Source organism: Mycteria americana, chromosome 4 (assembly GCF_035582795.1).
Source record: "Mycteria americana isolate JAX WOST 10 ecotype Jacksonville Zoo and Gardens chromosome 4, USCA_MyAme_1.0, whole genome shotgun sequence".
NCBI lineage: Eukaryota > Metazoa > Chordata > Aves > Ciconiiformes > Ciconiidae > Mycteria > Mycteria americana.
Window position 1 is genome coordinate 10,657,334 of NC_134368.1, and position 21,116 is coordinate 10,678,449.

The following is a 21,116-nucleotide window of genomic DNA, read 5'->3' on the forward strand; positions in this document are numbered from 1 at the left end:
ACCTGAATGCTGGCCACTGCTGAAATACTACCTGGAAAGCAGGCATCTCAAACACCCTCCCCTGCTGCTGTTTTATTTTTTTTATTATTAACTCAGCAAATAAAAAAGTCATGGCAGTAACATTTTATTGCCCTGTGAAGAACTATGTAAAACTGCAAAAATACATAAATAAGACTTTCTAGTGTAAGACATGAGTGTAGTGCTTGCTTAAGTGTTATGAGTGCCTGGCATGGGGTTATTTTCAGAAAGTAAAATCTCTGTAATATCTGAGGTAGTTACAGCTCAATGCTGGCTGGCTCTGGCATTCCCAGGCGCAGTGGTCCCTCGCATCCCGGGCTGTGTCGGGCATCTCATGCTCGTGAGGAAGAGCAGACGGCAGCATCGCTGAGCAAGGGGACTTGAGCACCAGCTCCCTGGACGGTTGCCTCGTGCCCGCAGGCGCACGCAGCCACCCACCGCTGCGGCTCAGCAGCGCCCGACGCAGCAGGCAGGAGGCCTGGAGGCCCCGCTGTCGGCCGCGTGGCTTTGGATGCAGAAGAATTTTCTCTTTTGCAGACAAGCTCAGTCGGAGCCCTAACAGGCTGGTGGTTGTTTGCAGAGAAAAACCGAACAGAAGACTAATCAACTTCATACCTTTGAGTGAAACATGAGGGAAAAATCATACTTTACACTTCAGAGCCTTCATGTTTAGTGAAAAAAAGAAACGTAATGAGTTCATGAAAGACTAATTGCCCAGTTTGTTTTATGCATGAGCCCCAGCATTCCTAGCACATGCAGTTACAGCTTGTTTTCAAAGAGACCAATTATTTCATTAAAACATCATCTTCACACTTCCAGATTTGCTGTAACAAGTCCTCTGCTCTTCATCCTTCTGGCCTAATATTTTGCCATTTTTTGGTTTACGACCAAAGAAGAGAGAGCCAAATGAAAAAAAAAAAAAAAAAACGGTCTTTGCAGTATCTGTAAGTTACTAACAGCTATTAAAACCTGGGATTTAGGGTCCATCCTTTCTCCTCAACAAAGTACAGGAATACTGCAGGACTTTAAACACCTTGGTGCAAAACCCATGGCAGCTCAGGCAGCCAGGAAGGACCTGTGTGGCAGGATGCTCTTGCAGGTACAAGGACACCAAATGAGGGTTGGAAATGAGCCTGTGCCTGGGAACTTGAAGGGCAAGATCAGGAAGCAATAGAGATGAAAGCTCCTTGAACTGTCTTATATTGCCTCTAATATTTCACTATCTGGAAGATACCCAAGGAGGCTACATGAGACATCTAGTTTATACACAGCAGAAACTGAAAGCTGGGTGATGGGGTGGGGTAAAAGGTGAAAGAGGGGAAGGGAAAATAGCTAAAGAACCCTCAAAAGTAGTCAAAAGGATGCCCACAGAGGAGATTTCTTCCAAACAAGCAACATAAATAAAGCATAATTCAGTAAAATGTTCTCATCAGAAAATAGAGTTCACGGTAAGCATCTGACTCTGCAGCATAAATCTCCATTACAAATAAAGATGTTTGAGCAATCGCAATCCCTCTGACGAAGCAGCAAGCAGAAGCCTCCGTGCCTGCCTGTGCGGGAACGGAGCGCTGCAGTCTTGGCACTCGGTGGAGAGATGCTATCGGGGTTGCCACAGAAACCGGAGGATGCAGACCCAGCAGCTTTGACTTTGCATAAACTGACAGCGAGTTCAGCTGGGGACGAGACACTGAGAGTGCTGGTGGTTTCCTCCAGCTCCCAGGCAGGACTGTGACAGGGCTGTAGTTGAAGCTTTCCTGCAGTCAAGTCTCCTGCTTCCACCGCAGCCCACCCTTCGTGCCCCCCCACCGTCTACAGGCACGACCACACATGCATGCACCCCATTGTCCTCCTCCGTCCTCCCGGGTTAGACAAGACACACAAAGGTCATTTTCCTCACCCATCGCTTCCATCCAGCTTCCTCCTCACTGAGCTGCCGTGTGACAGCTTTAAAGTATTTCTGAGCTTTTTGGGCAGGGGTATTCTCTGGAAGCAGAGGTGGGTCTTTTTAGTGAAGTTCCCTTCTTTGCAGAGGGAGCCCTGATATCCCACCTCCCTTTACAAACCAGGAGAGAGCAGGAAACACTGTATGATTTGCACAGATCCAGAAAGGATCACTTCAGAGTTTACTGTAATTTTTTTTTTTTCTGAAAACAGCCTTGATTCAGAGGGAACCTGTCATACAGGGGCGTCCAACACCAGGTGAATTCCTGCCACCTTTGGCAATGTTGCTCTTACCTTATTACCCTGTATCGCTCCTGTTGTGGTATCCCCAACAGGAAAACTGCTGTGGAACGCGTTGTGGTTTAGAGAAGAGAGATGCCCTTTTTCCCCCAAAACCCTGAAGCGATGTAAATTTCATTTAAAAGGTCCCTTTAGGATAAATTTCTACTGTTCACTTATTTATACACACCTTAAGGCAGCATTATTTGCCCATAAATATTATGTATGTTAACTCAAATGCGATCTTAAACTTGTGTGCAGACTTCCCATAAATTTTTCCTGTTGTTGCATCTCTGAAGCTGAGACCCTAATGTCACAGATCTGTAACATGATTTTTCTTCAGTGAAATGCCATCCCAAAGCCATGCATTAAGTCCTCTGGAGAATAAAATTCATTCTCATAAAACCTACAACAGTTCTATCTCATACAAGGGGCAGAACAAATCAGCACTGGGCATTTATCCTTCATAAGAATAACTGCAGGTAGATAAAAGGAGCGGTATTTTTGTTGCAGATTTGTATCCCCCACAGAAAAGATTATTCAGATATGACACAGGCAGATCAAATATGCCTAATGTGTGAAGTGGCCACTGACACAAGATATTTCGGGAAGGGAGATTTGCAGCTGGTAGCAAGGGATAGCGCAAGGCAATGTTAAGTGACAGGCTAGTACTCCAGCTTTGATTTACCACCCCTTCTCTGTACAGGCGACTTCCATTTTCAAATTTAAACTCCTTTCTTTCATGTTATTTGCAAAAGTGAGAAAAACTTAAGGCCAGTTTGTCTGACAGCATGGCAGCTGTCACTCCATGTAAACAGACCCCAAAATGAAAGAGCAATCCAGCACATGGAAGTATAAAGTCCTGACACTTTAATTATCTGAAGAGATTACAAGATGAAAGTCTTCCTTGAGGCAAATGTATATTAGTATTGATATAGTCATTGTGCTTTTCAGTAAGAGAAATAGGAGTCTGTATTTACATAAGAAACTATAGTGTCTGAGATCTTTAAATATCATATTTATGGAAATGATTCTGAATTACAGCATTTACAAAATAAAAACAAGCTTGAATAAATATTCAGTCCATTAAATAAGATTTTTTTTTCACAGAAGCAACTTTTTGTGCATATTTATTTCACAATTGAAGTTTGTTGTATTTTTTTATCCTATAAAAGAAGCATTACATTTGTTGTTTTTTCTAAAAATAAAACTGCAATAATCATTGCAATGTGAAGCCTGAGATTTAAGCCTGAATAGGTATCTTTGCTTGCACCACATTACCCACCTCCCACCAATCGCCCAACCCCATGCCTTTCCAAACTCTGGTGAATGCCGACGCGCCAACTCAAGGATTCCATGGGAAGGATTTCAGGGAAATAATAATAATTAAAAAAATATAAATAAGGTGAGGATAACACATCATAGCTGACATTGTCTACAAACAGCATCATAAGGCTTGTGCATTACACATAAACTAAGTGAAGCTGTTTCATCTGATTCAAAACGACAGTAGTGCCAAACTGTTGTACCCTTATATGGCTCATTAACACTGAATATTAAACCACTTAACAAAGGGAATGTCCCCAGAAACAAATTCTTTTTAAAAAAAATCAACACTGGCCAGTTTTGCTTTATCATTTTGAATGACAACCTTTCTTGAGCATGATACCGCAAACAACTTCCTCATCCTTTTTTGTATTTATCACTTTGAAACACAGTGTGTAACACTGCGAGTCAGGAAAGGGGATACAGCAAAGAGCTCTTGATCTTGTTTCCTCTGTAACCACAGCATACACTGTCTTGCTTTTCATGTGGCTAACTCAAAGCCTGTCCAAACGCCTTTGAAACCTCAGTGCTCACGGAGCTCTTACTGCAAATAGTTTGTGCAAGATCATAGCATGAATCCGTGTGAGTCTTATTTCTTTCCTCTCCAAGTGGAGACAAAAATTAATCCCTGGTGTTTCAAATAAATACAAACGTCTTCTGAGTTGTTAGCATGAGTGAAGTAACAGTATGCAATATTTTACACAGTTACTCTGCCAAATGTGGACAAGTACCCTTCTCCGGTTGACCATTCTGTAGGACCTTTTGAATGCATCATTATGTATTTGCCTTTTAAAAGCCATTTAAAAAACTCAGTATGGGAGAAATCATTTGTCACGTCTACTGAATTTTGCTGCTAAACTCTTTCAAAAATATGTATTTTAATATTAATTCATTCATTTGGTAACCATTTCCTCTGAAGTTTGTTAAGTTTGAAATGCTGATATAGAAACCAAAGCTCTGTGTTATAATTTTATTAACAGGATTTAGCATAAATGATGCAGATTATAAATACTTTCAAAACTCCAAAATAGGGAACTGGAAGTTGTAGACTTAATTTTAGAAGACAACTCTGAGTTATTGCTCTGCTTGGTAAATGAAAGGCAACAGAAACAGACTGTTTCAGGACCCTCAGTGCTTCCTATGTGATTCACAGAAAATTTTGCCTTTGTAAATATTGAATATAGATTTGAAATAGTTTTGCTTTAATTAATCCTAGCATAGGTAGCAAAAATCTAGTAATGGGAAAGTTAAACCGCAGCAGGAGGGAGAGCGCTGACATCCACAGCCATGCTGGTATTCTAGTGAGCACAGAAGTGTCCGAGCTTTGGGACTGATATGCTGGGATGGACTAGTTAACCGGCTACTCTGTTCCTAGCATGTAAGATAAGCAGCAATGCTTGTTCAATTCTGAGCCCCATTTCCTTCCACACAGTGCATTTGTTCTGCATATGGCATCGTAACATTAATGTTATAAATTTATGGAAGACTGTACTGTAGCCTGAGAGCTACAGACGCTTCATATTTCCCTTTAGCAGCTTAGTAAAATGCAATAAAAACTGTCTGTACAAAATTTATAATAATGGATGTCAAAGCCTACATGCCCTCACAGGGTCCCTCTTTCAAGTTAATTCTTGGCTTAGGTCAAATTTATCAGTCCGTGTAAGACTCCAGAAGACATGCCAGTAGTTTAATATGTCAGATACCAGCTTTGTCACTATAGAAAGGAGTGACATGGAACATGTAACAGTGAGTGCAAACACGGACAGGCTTCATCTGACCATAACGAGGTAATGGAGCAGAGTGGGAGGAACAGCGGGAACAGAAGATCTGAAAAACAAGAGAGAGATTTCACTTTAGTTCCTTTGACGAACTGGATGGGACAAAACTGATTTCAAGAGAGGGGATTTCAAGACTGTACGCGCTGGGCTCTTGTGAATCGGCAACACCAACCTCCCTCAGCACAGCAAGTGAAAGCCCTCTGCAGGCAATTCATAGCCCGATGACCAATTAATCTGACTGTGCTTAGCCTCTCTGACACGAATGCCCAAGCAGGGTGAAACAGGCCTGTCTGTCTCTGCAGGTCGCAGGGGAAGGCAGCTCCACCAGAGACAAAAAGCAGCATCTCTCTCCACTGGCTTTAAAGAAAGACTAGGGGAATATTTGTGAATATCTCCAAAGTTCCTACCCCTGCAAGTCCACTATAAAGTTCACAAAAACAGCTTCTCTACCCTCTTCCTTTTTGACTTGTACAGCAGCAAGCAAGTAAAATGGGACTGCAGATTTCTGGCTTCCCGAGGCACATGACTGCTTTATTCTCCCTCACTCCCTCTTCCTCCCCCACAAACTTGCAAAGCAGCAGCCCTACACACTGCAGTCCTCCTGCAAAGGTTTAGAAAGAAAGCAAAGGGACACGCTGTCCCTGTAGCTGAGCTGTGCATCACCCCTCGCAGGGCAGGCTGCTGCGGCTCGTTAAAGCTCAGAGCAGTAGTCCAGAGTGACTCTGGATTCAGGGTGTTCATTTCAGGATCTCAGCAAGTAGTTTGCCTTTTTAGAAGGCACATGCTTATTGCTGTATAAAAGTCAAAACCCTCCCCCCACTTTCTAAACATAAGCTGAGCAGTTGATAGCCAAGACATACAAAAACGCTTGTGACTTGAAAACCCTGGCCAAGCGCACGCATTTTGCTGTGCAGCTGAGTTTGTCATACGCATAAATTTTCTGTTCTCTTTGGCAGATAGTTTCTCACGTTTGACTGAGTCATTACCTTGCCACAGCTCCGACAGTGGTGTTTCCTGCGAATAACTGTGAAAGGAGCCTTGCACGCAGTGCAGTAGCTGCAGACTTCATCTGGAACCCAGTCAGGAGGATCTGTCAGAAACACAGCAACAAAAGGGAACATAAATCAAAAGGGAATAAAAACAAACACGCAATTACCAGATCCTCAAGGGAGTAGGGAGAATAAAATATAACAGCAGCTGCTTTCATCCGAGTTTCTCAAGGTGCTTTGCAAACAGGCAGGTAGGTGAGTTCAGGATGCCCGAGAGGGCTCAACTCCCCCTTCTCTGCCAGGCACCCACCTTTGGGCAGAGCACAGCAGGCACTGAAACGGCACACGGCAGCTCTGGACTCAAAATGAAATATATCCTATTCAAGTGAAAGTGGCAGGGAAAAGGAGATAAGCAAAATAAAGTATGAAGACAGGAGACTATTAAAGCAGAGCTGGAACACAGGTGTTTTTGTCAATGCAACCAGCCATCAAAACAAGCTTAGAGCTGAGATCATTCCCAGCCTCTTCAGCCCTCCCTACAGAAAGGCTGATTGCTTTTCTGCAATGAGGCAAAGAACTCTACAGATAATAAACTCGAAGCCTGATTACGGTCTGCTAAGCTATTAGGACTCTTACTGGAAGTCACCAGTAACTACAACAAAACCACAAAATCAAGTCTACGAGACTTAGCAGAGAAAGAATTCGACCATTATCCCTAACAGCATGTTTCAGTTGTTTATTTCTCCTGTGAGCTCTCTAACTTCTCATAAAAGCCAAGCAGGGAAATGATTAGGTTTTGGCAAAGCAGAGGGTATTAGGAGGCTCACTTCTGTTGAGCTGCTTCTGCTAGCGACAGGCTGACGTGACCCTCAGAGAGTCTAAAACTATGAGTGTAGAAATGATGTAGCTGATTGCTTAAGTTGTTAAAAATCTGATGAAAGGCAAAGCAAGTTCCATCCAGAAGGAATCCATGGACACAGTTAACATGAACTGCTGGATGTATTTACCCAAGTTTCCTGCATGCAGCTTCTCTCCGAGTATTATTTACAGTATGCAACCCATGCAATTGCTGATTTATTAACCTGACAAGCAAGATCCTTGCCTCAAGGAGCATATTATCAAACAACAAAATATATGGTGCAGTTAATGCAGAGGTCAAGAGGGCTACAGCTACAGGCAGAAAGAAGATAATTAAATGAAAAATCCATTGTATTCTTCAAACATAACCATGACCAGTTTGCACGTGTTTGTCACATTGCAACATTTGTCAAATTAAAAGTAAAAAGGATATAGCATTCAATGCAGAAAATGTTCAAAAAGCAGATTAATAAAAACAAAGAGAACTTCAAATCTTGACTCAGCTTTTATGGGCTCCTCTAAACTATTTTGGAAGTTAAACTAGTTTAAGGAAGCAATATTTCATTTAATGAACTAACTCATCTGATAAAGGTCACAACTATAGGGACAGCAACCAAAACCAAAGTCTGTGTGCAAAGAAGTAACCGATGTAGTGAAAAAGAGGAGGTTGTGCATAGCAGCCTTCACCTCATCCCTGGGAACAGTTCACCAGAAAGTGTTCTGTGGGGACACAAGGCTACCAAATCCGACTGCAAAAGCAGGCTTTCCTATGGCAGCAGATGCAGGACTAGATGCAGGACTGCCAGCTTAAGTCGAAGCATTAATAGCAATGAAACCAAGGGATTTTTCTTCTCTGCAACCTCCCTAGCTACTACATGTAACCTGCCCAGTGAAACTTACTCCTAATGTGATGTCAATTTTGAAAACTTTGTACCACTTTCACAGGAATCTCTGACCATGGCAAACTTGCTGACTTTGGAGCATCTCTATTTTCTCCATCCAGGAGGTTGCTTGGTTTATCACAAATATTCCAAACAAAATAACCGAGCCAATAATGATACTCCTGTTTAAAACATGCCATTACACTACATAGCCTTGATTATGTTTTCAGGGATTTAACCATTCTGTTGATTTTCACTAATTTTAAAGAGCAAAATTTAGGAAGTTATTCAAGCTCTGTGCCACCAGGTCTCCTTCCCAAATGAACACAGAGCTGGTAGAAGCAGGTTTGGTAAGATGCCTACTTTACTACTGATGCTTTAGCAACTGTATTATCATGTGGGCTACCATGTTCAGCTAGTTACTAATTTTAATATTCACAGAAAAGCCACAAAACACAGGCTCTTTTTGTACAAACTGCAGCATGTCAATATGAACTACAACTTCCGCAGCAGCTAGTACCATAATCACTCCTTCCCTTAGATCATGATTAGTCCAGACACATTATAAGCTAACGCAACCCCACCACAAAGACTCTGGAGCTCATCAGCAGAAAGCAGCTTTCTTATCAGGTGTTTACCATTTGGGTTTTGTTTGTTGGTTTTTTTTTTTTTTTTTTTTTTCCTGTTGTTGCCCTTGAACTGCAATGTTGAAGAAGTTATTTTTTTTAATTGACCTTGTATGGATTTAATTGTCTCCAGTGCTAAATAAAAAGAAAAATTGCAAAAAACCACCATGAGAAACGGAAAATTTATTTTGATAAATAATGACCTTATAAACTCATAATAGTCATATAATCCATAGTTCATGGTTACAGAATTACTTGACTGCCAGATGAATTAATCTGTAAACTTTGTTTTTATAATTGCTTAAAAAAATAAATCACATCTTAGTGGTACTCAATGTATAGAAACAGTATAACCCTCTCTACAGAATGGTCCCCCACATTAGAGGGACTCCCTTTACCTCCATGTTGGTGTCACATCAGCTGATTCACTAAATTAACGCCTCAGCAGAGTGAGCTAAAGGGCACGTTTCCCCCCAGACAGTGACTCGACAACAGTAAGGCCCTTCGAGAGGGCTATGCGGCCAGCCCCGTGCCCCATCGCTTCTGGGTTGTAGTGCCCTCAACATCCCGACTGCTCGCACCGAGCTCAGCTGCACTGCAGCACACCCCCAAATAGTAACACTTCGTTATGTAACGGCTTTTAACATTCAAAACGCTGTACAAACATTAATTGCTTTAATCCTCATCACCCAGCTACAGTCAGCAAGTCTGTGTGGGGAGAAATCAGGAGAGAAATGTCTTGCCCAAAATCATACAGTGGTGCAGTCCGGAAATAACATTCGAAATAAGAAGCTTTGGGCCATTAGCCCTGTGCCTCTGCTTCCAGTTGTGACTGAAAAAGTCCTTACACTGAGTACAAACACAGAGGCTTCATTTTGAGAGTATGCTCTTGCTAAGAAATTGAACACAATCCTGATGGAAGCTGAAGTGCTCACACTGTCAGGAAGGATGAAGCCCTGAATGACTCGGTCTCTCTTAGCCCGTGCAAGCCCCAGTGGCAATGGGATCAACACCCCTAGGTCCCTGCACAAGCCTCATCTCGCTCAACCTTGGGAGCAGCCTTTCTGACTTACATATATTACCGATTGAGTCATCAGCCTTTTTATAGAACAGGTTTTTGAAATATTCTCTGAAGAGCCATCTCATGAGGGGATAAAGCTTCAATATGAGGAGCAGAGTGAGTTACACAAATTAAACCCCTAGCATTAGCCTGAAGACGTGCTGGAAACAGGGCAGCAGCACCGCACCCCTAGGCTTTTCATGTTACAGCCTTTCTCCGGGCTACGCTGCTCCATTAGCTCTGCATGCAGTAGCAAATGGAAACATCCAGTCTCTAAAGCACTATCTGCCTGTGCTTCGGGGATTTGTACAAGGAATGGAGGGAAAACCTTGTTCGTGGACTAATTGGCCCACTGCTTTATCATGCAATGAGAGTTAAGAGAAGTCTGTTGGGAAATGGATGAAGACCACAGCACAAACATCAAAGAGGAGGAGGAAGGGAGGGAAGGGATTAACGAGACAGAAAGACTACAGAAATGAATTTTAGAAGAAAACATTAAAAGCATGTACAGAAAAAAAGGCAGAGAAAGGAAGAGACAAACATATTTAAATGAATAAGAAACAAGTTTAGAGAAAGGAAAAGGCACAAGATAAAATTAAATAGTGTGAAGACTGAAAAAGACATCTAACAAGGAGAAACAGTATTGCCAACTCTTAGCTATTCAGAAATCTTGCATTACGATCTCCCATAAATCATGAAATTTTATAGTCTTTTTATTCGTTTTATGCTGTAGCTTTTAGAATTCACCTCTACATGTCTCTGCAACTTCATTAGCTAAAAAAGTTTTCTGTTCTATAGAAGTTAAAAATCTCACATAAATCCAAGATGCCGGAGCTTTAAGAAAACCACAATCATGATAAAAATTGTAGATGCTGTAAACACTGTCAAAAAGCACATGCAAATTCATTTTAAGTATGTGCAATAGATCTACTGCAATCCCATCTAATCTTACAAAACCAAGGAGAGCATCTCTGTGTCCCACAACATAAGGAGAAGAGAGCCTGGACCCGGATCCATCAACAGTGTTGATGCAAACAAGGTTAGACCAGAAAGTTCATTCAGTGGTGCTGAGACACAAGAGACTGGGTCAGGGGGTGGGGGGGGGAAATAGTCTCCAAAGTTGTTGGAGTTTGCAGAAGGCCCAATTTAGCAAATCTATACTCTGGTAGAAAACAAATCAGAAAACATGCACACCACAACTCCCTGTTGAACAGCGGCTACTAAACCCTAAGCTTATGGTGGTGGTTGCGTTATGACCAGACAATTCAGAGAAAAGAGCCTTTCTGCATCTTTTGCTTTTATCAAATATTCCTAATGCAGAACTCAAACTGAAAGTTCCTCCTGCATCGATGTATATTAGATTTTAGAGCACATCATGCGTAATCCTGATTCTGCTTTTACCAAACTAACCTTAAGAGGGCTGTTCCTACAGCAGCCTGTGGAACTTACACCACTGCAGCCGTCGAAGTGCATTACCCTCACAGCTGCAAAAAAGGTCAGATGGGCTTGCTGTAGCTCTTCTGATGAAAGCAGGAATTGTAAATTCTCACAGTTTTACGTATGGACGGTAGAGAACTAAGGTGACAAGACTTTACCCCTCACTTCAACTGCCACAGTAAGATGAACCTTTTTGTCCCTTATCACACATAATTTTCCGCATGTCATTCTGGGCCATCTCTGACTTTCATATAAGATTCCTAGGAGGCAGTTGTACCAAAGTAATCTGTACCCTTGCTCAACAGATTCAGTGTTGATTACAGCTGGATTGCAATTTTTCAATAAAAATAAATTTTCTGCTTCAACAATATTATTTGATGAAAATTTCGTGGGTGAGGGAGAAGACAGAGGTACAGACTTATTAGCTTCAAGGACAGCTCTTGTCAAACAGCTTTCTTAGGATGGAGTTTCTGTGCAAATCTAGAAAGCTTTCACCAAAGCATGGAGCTTTACAGACTTGGGCTCAAGCCTCTGCTCTGCCTGATTCCACGTGACCTTGAATGATGACATCCTGTGTCCATTCTGTACAGGTACGTGATCAGCAACTCATTCTTTGGGCAAAATAATTATTTACATAAAATGGAACAACTCTGATAGAAAACACTGACTTCCACTGGGATATGGTTCAAATCTCCACTCTAAATCAGATGGACCAGAGACTTGGATCTTCCATATAACCATTACGAGGAGTCTTTCTCTGTAAGAGCTACCAACAATTATAAACTAGAAGGAAGTTGGTAATGTAGATCTACACATTACATGCCAGAAGAACACTCAATATGTGTATTTCAGGACAAAAATTCCAAACCTAATCAAAATCCCAGTTATGTCATTGTGGAGCTGAGTAAGCCTGTGCTTTACAGTACTTAACGGGATCTTTTCTCCTCCTGCAATGAAGTCTCAACAAGTTCCACACTGTGCTGACAGAGAGGGATAGTCTTTGAAAAGGTAAAAGGCTCTGAGCAAGTTCTTAAAACGTAAGTCAGATCAAATTATTGCAATACAACCTAAAAACTGTACAAACTCCTGTAATTTTACATGCATGATTAAATATGTTCAGTTAATTATAAAACATTGCCTCAATATGGAAAACTTGATGCTAGAGTCTTCTCTCGCACAGTGTAAGCAGAGCTGCTGAATAAGGAAAAAGTAAAAAGCTATGTGGACAGAATATGTTTGGCCACTGAACTGTGCAACAATTTAACTTCTTTCATTTAGAAAGTGTTGCTGGTCATCATTATAAATAATAGAGTAGCCATAGACATGTAGAGGACAAAAAGAAAAACTGAAGCATTCAGCTAGGCTTGACAGCTAATTCTAGACTCACGGTGATTAGATTCTGCACATACAGTAGCATGGGTGGGTTTTCTTGACCTTGTGACTTCTTACTGCAACAAGAACAAGAGCTCGAGCCTTGGGACCATAAATTACTGAATTGTGCTCGTGCTGCTGGTTGGAGAGCAGTGAGGACTTGTGACTAGACAAAAGTGGGTGGGCTGGAATATTACGAGATGGAAAGGGATCAAGGAGAAATAGCATGCTGTTGTGCAGCAAACAGATGCTAACACCGTTTGGCACAAACAGATATTTGTACTGGCAGCCACAGCAAATCCATTATGGCTGGAGTTATAACTAGGCGGTAGCAAGCAAGGCAGTTCTGTACAGATGCTAGAGGGATAAGGAGTGAAAATGAATATATGGTTGCGAAGAGAGCTGACATGCTACAGCAAATATTTTCATGGAGCACCAACAGCTTCATAATGCTTTCTGTTTTTCCTTGAGAAAATCTTCTGATTTCTAGATGTCTCATGCTTATTCCTAGACAAGAAGTGTAACTCACTCTCTTAGCCAGCCTGTAACTTCATGACAATGACAACTAAAAAATATTCACCTTCCTTCAATTGCAACAGATGAATCTTCCTGAGTAATAAATTACCCAAAAATACATGTATGGTCAAAACTCAGATTTGCCAAAGTTCACTATTAAAATCATCAAGCTCACAAGGACAAACATAATGCTGCCAAATATGGTGAGCAGGGACTTATGCTTGATCACATTTACAGATTGATAAAGAAATGAATACATAAAAATCCGCATCAAGGCAAAAAAAAGAAGTTACTCTGTGTGTGTGTTTATCTATGTATATATATGGGCAAATACCTGTTGGCAAATACAAAGCAAGTTTTGTGTTGGGGCTAGAAACACGATCCCAGACGCATAAATGGCAGAAAGACATCAAACTTCTACTTCCTTGGTGTTTGTTTTTTTAAAGCTGTAATACATATTAAGAATGACACAGCTCTGTCCCAGCAGGGATACATTTATACTAGGTTAACTAAGAGTAATTTTCTTGCATTTTCAAGTGTGGAGGTTTCCTTTAATTTGTGTGTGACCCATGCTGCCCAATCCCAGTCCCATGCAAACTTCTTCGTCAGCTTATTATCCAACAGTGGTTTGTCCAAGCTGGAGCTCAGGAACTTCCCAATACCCTGCCCCCGTGCTGGCTTGTAGCTCACCAGGACACTGGGAGAAAGGCAGTACCACAAAAGGTCCCGGGACACAGGCCCCTTCTGCTATTACTGCAATTCAGAGCAAGTACCACTGGTAGCAAAGAGCCCAACCTGCTTTTTTCTGAGCAGCTGCCACTACCATTTGCTTTGAGTTTACACACAGAACTTTGTCCCTACTGGTCATCTTCTCCATCATACAACCAGGACATGAAATTTTACTATATTTCAAACTTACTTATGGAATATTATATAAATTCATCTTCTATTCTAGAAAAATATAAATGTATTTGCTCTACATTCTCTCCCTGTAAAAATATAGTGCTTTTTATACTCTATGAAGTATAAATACATATGCTTCCTCAAAAAAAAGTCCTAGAGCATTAGGACAGCAAAGAGGAACATATATATCATAGGCTCATCTGTACTTTCAAAAATGCTTTTGTTTTGGAATGCCAATTAATCTGTAGTTTATTGTATTTCAACCTTCAGAAGGCCACAGGATTTAACTCTTATACCCTTGCCAATGTCAGTTTGCTCATAATAAACATTCATATTTATTTTATGACCCAGACCAGCTGGTGGGTGGTATATACAGTAAGAATGAGAAATCTGATGAAAACAAGTGATTCATCTTCATAATCTGAGTAGAGGCTGGAACCTTCAGTAGAATCTTAAAACTATTCATGTATTTGTTCAGGTTGCTGGGCTTGCTTTCTTTTTCTTATTACCATTAATTGGATGCAATCTTAAACATTCGGTACTTTCAGTAAGAGGGATTCATCTGATAATTGGAAAAAGCTTTCCTGGCAGGTAGCTTGCTGGACTTTCTCAATTTGATACATGCTCATGTTCTGCCACGATGGCAGAAGGGAGGAGCTACTGATGTGCTCATTTGCTTTAAATTGTTTTCACTTTCAGTTGAAATCATTAAGTGAGACCTGAAGTGTAGAAATGATGTACAAAAAAGGATATAATTAATTTTGGTGCAATGCTGTCAACAGATTGGTGCAACGCTCTCAGACTTTGCGTTGAATCCATTTACAGTCATAACTGCAGTGTACTCCTGTTGGTGGCCCGTGGCTCAGATTTGGCCTGGAGGACAAACCCGTCAGGCTTGCTACAAGAAATAGGGCACAATGGTCACGCAGCAAAGGTTATCCTAACCACCAGACATCTTCCACCTGCACTCAAACATCACCCAAAGTCAGGGGCTGTTCCTTCCACAGTGGCCAGCAAAAATGAGGTAGGTGGGGAGGTGTTATAAGGGGAAAAAGGCACACGGCTGCTGAGGTTAAAATACTGCTGTGAGTTTATGCCTCATGCTGGATGCCTGAGGGATAACAAAACCATGTACCCTGTTAGCTATCACTGCATACCTCAGTAGAAAACAGTCTGTATAGTATTGCCAGCAATGACAACTTGTGACCTGAAGGGACAGGGGCCTGGAACGTATTGGAGGTGAGGGGACAGAATGGGTGTTTCTACAGTTCCCACAAATTCAATGAATTGATCCACTTCAGATGCCCCTTTTTGTAGGCCTTTTGTGGTTTGTTCTGGTTTGGAAGGTGGAGCTCATCTCCACGCTCCCCAGAACCCTCTGTCTCTTTGTGATACAGAAAATTCCTGCCCATCAGCAAGTCTGAAAGCTAAGTAACAGCAGACAATGCTAGTTAATTTACATAGTCAGAGGAGCCGTACTGATTTGTACAAGTAGGTATTTACAGCATAATCACTTACACACAAGCCAAGTAAGGTTCCCAGAGAAAGTCTGCAAGGAGATTGATTCAGACATGCCCAAGCCTTCCTAGTGAGCAAGCATGTGTACCAAAAGCTGAGTACCTGCAGGAGCACTGCCTAACTGGCTCTGTTTAGAGGATGTGTTAGCATGGGAAAACATTGTGCCAAGGCAGCCAAGCTCACTCTGGCATCCAAGACTACTTACTCAAAAGGCACTTGGTTATCCCACAAGGCTGTACTTTCCGTCACGCAGGCATACATGAAACACCTGCTATTTCAGAACAAAGGTGCAGGCAGGGGGCTGTTTTTGCTGTAGTTATCTGCATATACTATTAATACTACAGGTTGGGTTTTACCATTCGCTCACGGCAGGGACATAATGGATTCACGCTGCCTGGGTGCTGCAGGGACCCTTGTAACTCCAAAGATTCCCCTTTACTGCACTCCTATGCAGCCATAACATCACCTAAGCACCCAGACTGTTGTCCTCTATTTCAGTGAATAACATCCCAAGCCATAGGCTGCACTTCTCCAAACATAAAGCCTTCCCCATGCCAATAGAAGATGCCATGAAAAGCTGAAGAACCTTAAAAGCTGAATAACATGCCAGGGAAGTGAAGTGACTTTGCCATGACAAAATGTACATCCACGGTGAGAAGGTTATTCAGCATCCTGCAGTTCAGAATAACTTGCTTTCAAGTTCTCTAAGTCAAATTCACTGACAGCATCCAGCATAGATTCAAACCAAAAGAACATGAACTGAAATGGTAAAGAATGAATAATCTCTTGCATTCTTTTCTAATACAGCCTATGCATGGTAAAGATTTTGCTTAAAGATTTGTTTTTTACTGCACCTTTCTTTGACATTCTGAATTATGGCACAATAGAAAAATCAATTAAAATGACTACTGAATAGTTCTTTATCTGCCACCAAATCATCTTCCTCCAGAAGAGATAATATTTCTACTGTGCGTGATACACGAATTAGCCCTGCTGTTCTAAATAAATAGATTAGATTTGTGATCCTTTAGCCTGCAGCTTTGGAAGAAGGGTGAGCAAGCAGACCATGGGTTTTTACATAAGCACAAAATAACTTATAAATATGTAGCATTACTCTAAGACCTAATCTTTAAGAGGGTTTTCCCCCCTGTGATTTCTGATCTTTATTACAAATGACATGAACCAACATTTCTTTTCTGTTGGTCACCCCCTTCTGCATACAAGCAGAGACGTACACTGCTTATCACTCAGCCACCCTGCATTCAAAACTTCTCACTGGAAGAACAGTAGTGTATGTGGACAAATAAACCACAATAGATCAAAGTTTTAAAGCACAGGGAAATTACTGCACACTTAAATTTCTGGGAAGCTTAGATACAGTTTCACAGTTGACTGTTTTCTTGTATTTCTCACTTGACCACAGAGACACCACTGCTCTAATAATTGGGCTCCTGGTGTGCTGAAACCACCACTTAGCCCTGAAGATCAAAGATGATTGCTTTCTTGTTTGCTCCATCTCATACATCTACTTTCTCTTTTCTTATTCTTTGACTGCGAGTGCTCTGATATCTTTTAATCAATTTTTTATACAATGTTTACCATACTAGTGCTATAGTCCATAACTGACTCCAAAGCACTCCTGCAGCAGCTCAGATTAAAAAAAAGAGAACCAAAAACTTTTGAGCTTTCAGAACGCTTGAATCCCAACCAAAACTGAGACTCACATATGCACTTTTCTTCACTCTTACCATGTATTCAGTGAGATTCGAGTAACCTCAGCAGACTTACTTAAAACTAACCTTTTCTTTGAAGTAATATGGTGAAGAATATGAAAATAATAACCAAAATATTTGATCTAAGACAAAAGTGAAGAAAATATGAAAGGTACTTCTACTGTGGGAAAAAGTAGCAGCTCCATATATAGCAAACGATATAAAAATGCCTTTAGATTTGGCTGACCTTACATAGGGCTTTGGATCTTACACAACCCTCCAAAACTTGTCACAGGTAATGTCACAGTCTATATTAAAGCCTTTTCCATACAGAACCTTCCTCCACTGATACAAAGGAATTCATACTGGATATAACAATTTGTAGATCAGAGTTTCATGAGGCTGTTAGAAAAAAATCTGAAATAAATGTGCTCAGTTGATCATCTGACTTTGTCTCTAAACCATACTATGACAACATTTTATAGTGATTTTCGAGAGCCAAACTTTAAGAGTTTTCATTTTAATGATGATTTTTTTTTAATACATCAGTGTTGTTCATTTTAATTCTCAGAAAAAAGGAAGTACCTTCAAAGTCCCCATCTCTGGCTTTTGCTGCAAGTTCTGAGGATGATATACTTTCTTGACATAAAGCACAGTCTTCCAATGCTGCATTCCTTAAACTCTGATTAACTGTAAAACAAACCAAAAAGTACTGAAATTCATATTTTTCCAATTTGCACTTAAAATATTCATGTTAGGACTTGTGGGATTAGATTACAGTAGCATCTATATGTACCTTCTTATACTTTTTGTTTTTTCTTTACCCTGACACAAACAGTGATTTAAAAGCCTCCTCTGTTCTTTGGAATGACAACAGAAATGAAAGATGCTGTTACTACAGGACATAGAGTCCTCTTACTTCTAGCAGTTTAGCTGCATCCTATATTTTATTTCCCAGTTCTTAACTTGGATCCTTTACAAAGAAGTAGATAAGAACACGCAGATATTCCCTAGGTGAATCACACACATCAAATCACATATATCAAAGAGAAACTTCATCCCAAAAGTCCCTGACTTTTATTTGCTCATTTTATTTATGCTTACTGTTGTCAACACCTTTTTTTTAAATATAATAGTTCATCCATTAGAAATTATCCCTGTTGACTGTACTGTTGACTAATATATTTCCTAGTAATAATTCTTTACAGCTCCAGTTTCTTTATTAGTCTTATTTGAATGTTCAGGAGCTCTTTGATCCTCTCTTTAGCAACTCTGTCTAACCTCATTTTTTCTTGACAACGAAAAAAGCAGCCTCTCTTCACATCATGACATCCTGCCACCATAAAAACATTGTGGAAGTTCCAACCACAAGTAATAGAGGACTGTAATGCATGTTGTGCATTATCCCACTGCAGAGTTGGTTGGATTGGAGGTTTTTCTGCTAAATTTAACTAACTTAACTTAGTGTTTCATATAAAATCCTCAATGCTTTTACATTAAACTGGGAAAAAGGGAAAGCAAAAGTTTTCAATCGGGGGGGGTGGGGTGTGTGCTCCGATAACCTTCAGATGCTGATAGTTCTAACCATAACAAAGGACAAAGGTAATTGCAGTCTTGCTGGGATGACATGGTTATTTTTAGCTAAGTTAGCAGACTTGCCTCTTTGAAAAAGAAATAATCAAAATGGTGACAGAGAAAAAATTTCTTGGATTGGCTCATGATCTAGTTCTGGTTCCATTATCTTAATTATCTAGAATTCAAAAGTTGATATTTTCTTATTTTGAAGCCAAATTCAGCATTCTGCAATTTCTACAAGACAGGCCATATTTCAGCATTTTCCTGAGCATTCTCATCTTATAGTTGGCTGTCTTTACACAGCTATTTAAACTTCACAATCAGAGACACATGTCTTGGTAAATTAAAATGTGTCCAGTGTGAAATAATACCAGCAAAAAAAAATAATCTGTGAAGTCCAAACCCTGCATACATTATGTCATGACCATATGGGCTAACACACTGTTTTGTTATACATAGGAACATGGAAATGAGCAGACACACTCTGAAGGCTTTAACTCTTTCAACATTTGCCTCAAGACATAATCCTGTGTACCTATACTTCCAGTGACTTCAGCCTGTTTACAGTCTGTTTCCGTGACTTTTTTTTAAGCTTAGTTCAAATCACTGTACAGTAAGCCCTGTCAAAACATTAACAAAATGTTGAGGAAATTCCTGTCAAATAGTTCATGGATCCACATGAGGCTACCAGCAGAAATTTACTATAAAAAACAACTCTTTAAATCTCTTTACCTTTCTTTTGCTTTTCCTTGTCTTCTGTTTCAGGTTTGGTTGCCATAACTTCAAACAAGGTCTTTAAGATACTTCTCAGATCACTAGCATAGTTTGTCTGCAGCTGGTCAGCAACGCCTAGGAGTTTGAGAAAAGGGGTAAACCATTATTAGACTATTACACCACCCTTTAAAAAAAAGTATTTAAATTTGTCTGTTGCTACCAGTAATGGCCTCATATTTGTTTTTGAGGGGATCACTTGCTTGTGTTAAGAATAAAAATTGAACATATAAACTGATTTTTCATAATGGCCAAGTTACATCCTGGCCTTTATGTTACCTGCAATTTGATATATATCTTCCTTGTCCTTTGGCATGAAACACTGAGAGATTCCTTTTGCATCAAAATACAACTGCTGCATCAAATTTCTTCCCTTGAAGACATAGGGCATCACCAAGAAAAAGGAAGCACTTTGAAGTCAAACCTGTTGCATGCCCAAACTCTTCATCGGTACAGGTCTAAGATGTCTGCATCTCTGATTCTGTAAGTTCCCATCAGGTACAGGTCTTTCTAGACCAGTCTGCAACTTAGGCCCCAAAACAGTCTTCCTGCAACTTGATCTCTAGTCCATTCTACCATAACTTATGTGCACCAAAACAAAAAAAGGATGAATAGTTTTTACATTCAGAACAAAAGGCTACTCCCATACCTGAGATACAGACAAAAAGGCGATGAATAAGATCATTACTGCCATGAAATCTGGATCTGATCTTTTCTCGGGTGGCAATTTTAGCAGCCTGCAAAGCTAGCTGGATTTCTTCCTGATCGAGGTCATCAGATGAACAAGAACTCGTCATTAAACTACTGTCAGAGAAAAAAAAAGTAAAGAAAAGCAATGTAAATCTTCACTCAGTTGTTCAGGATGTTCAGCAAATCCTAAAGGATTTATGACTCAGGCAAGACTCTATAGCAAACTGGAACTAATTGCTGTAAATTCTTGTTGACATTAATCAACATGCAATCAATCACCATCATGTTTGATTTTCACTCTGTGGCATAGCTGCAAAAAACTTTTAAGCAGAAAATCATTTGTCTGTATTTTATTGCATTTTCTTTAGCTACTACAAAGTGCTGTGCCATTTTTCTCATTAACTTCTTCTAAAAGCTTAGTCCTGGGACAGTAACTCCACCAAAAATCGAAAGGGGAATATCAAGCTAAAAATGAGAAGGTCAGTTCTGAAGTCAACTTAGAATTTATTAATGTGGAAGTTAATTTGAAAAAAAGAATTTCTGAATTATGTTACCTTAAAATAGTGAGAACAGAATCTAAATATAACCTTACATGAAAAAAGTGGAAAGAAGAGTGATAAAATACAATTTACACAGTAGAGAGGTAGATTAGTCCCCTTATATAACTAACTGTAGAAATTGCTAAAATGTCAAACTATTGTAACAGAATGGCTCATCAGCTCCCAAGAGTTAAAATCTGTCACCAAATGTCTACTAGAGATTTATATTTTCTTTTTAAAAACAGATGCACAGTTGCCAGCCATTTCCACCCCACCCCCCTTTATGCAGAGGAGGCTTGAAACAACCTGAGACTGCAGGGAAGCTTTG

At 40.3% G+C, this 21,116-nt stretch overlaps 1 protein-coding gene across 3 annotated transcripts in view; it reads right to left on the reverse strand.

The window, feature by feature from the left end:
- Positions 1–3,085: 3,085 nt before the first annotated feature.
- Positions 3,086–21,116, reverse strand: part of ZFYVE28 (zinc finger FYVE-type containing 28) — a 164,564-nt gene continuing 146,533 nt past the window's right edge. For 2 of the 3 annotated variants that reach the window (XM_075499623.1, XM_075499621.1), the window contains 5 exons: positions 20,209–20,363; positions 19,521–19,637; positions 17,799–17,903; positions 6,329–6,432; positions 3,086–5,391 (listed from right to left, as the gene is read on the reverse strand). In XM_075499623.1, coding sequence (XP_075355738.1) covers positions 5,260–5,391; positions 6,329–6,432; positions 17,799–17,903; positions 19,521–19,637; positions 20,209–20,363 — 613 coding nt within the window. In that variant the 3' untranslated portion in view covers positions 3,086–5,259. The remainder of the gene's footprint in view (positions 5,392–6,328; positions 6,433–17,798; positions 17,904–19,520; positions 19,638–20,208; positions 20,364–21,116) is intronic. The other variant, XM_075499622.1, reaches the window with a different exon arrangement.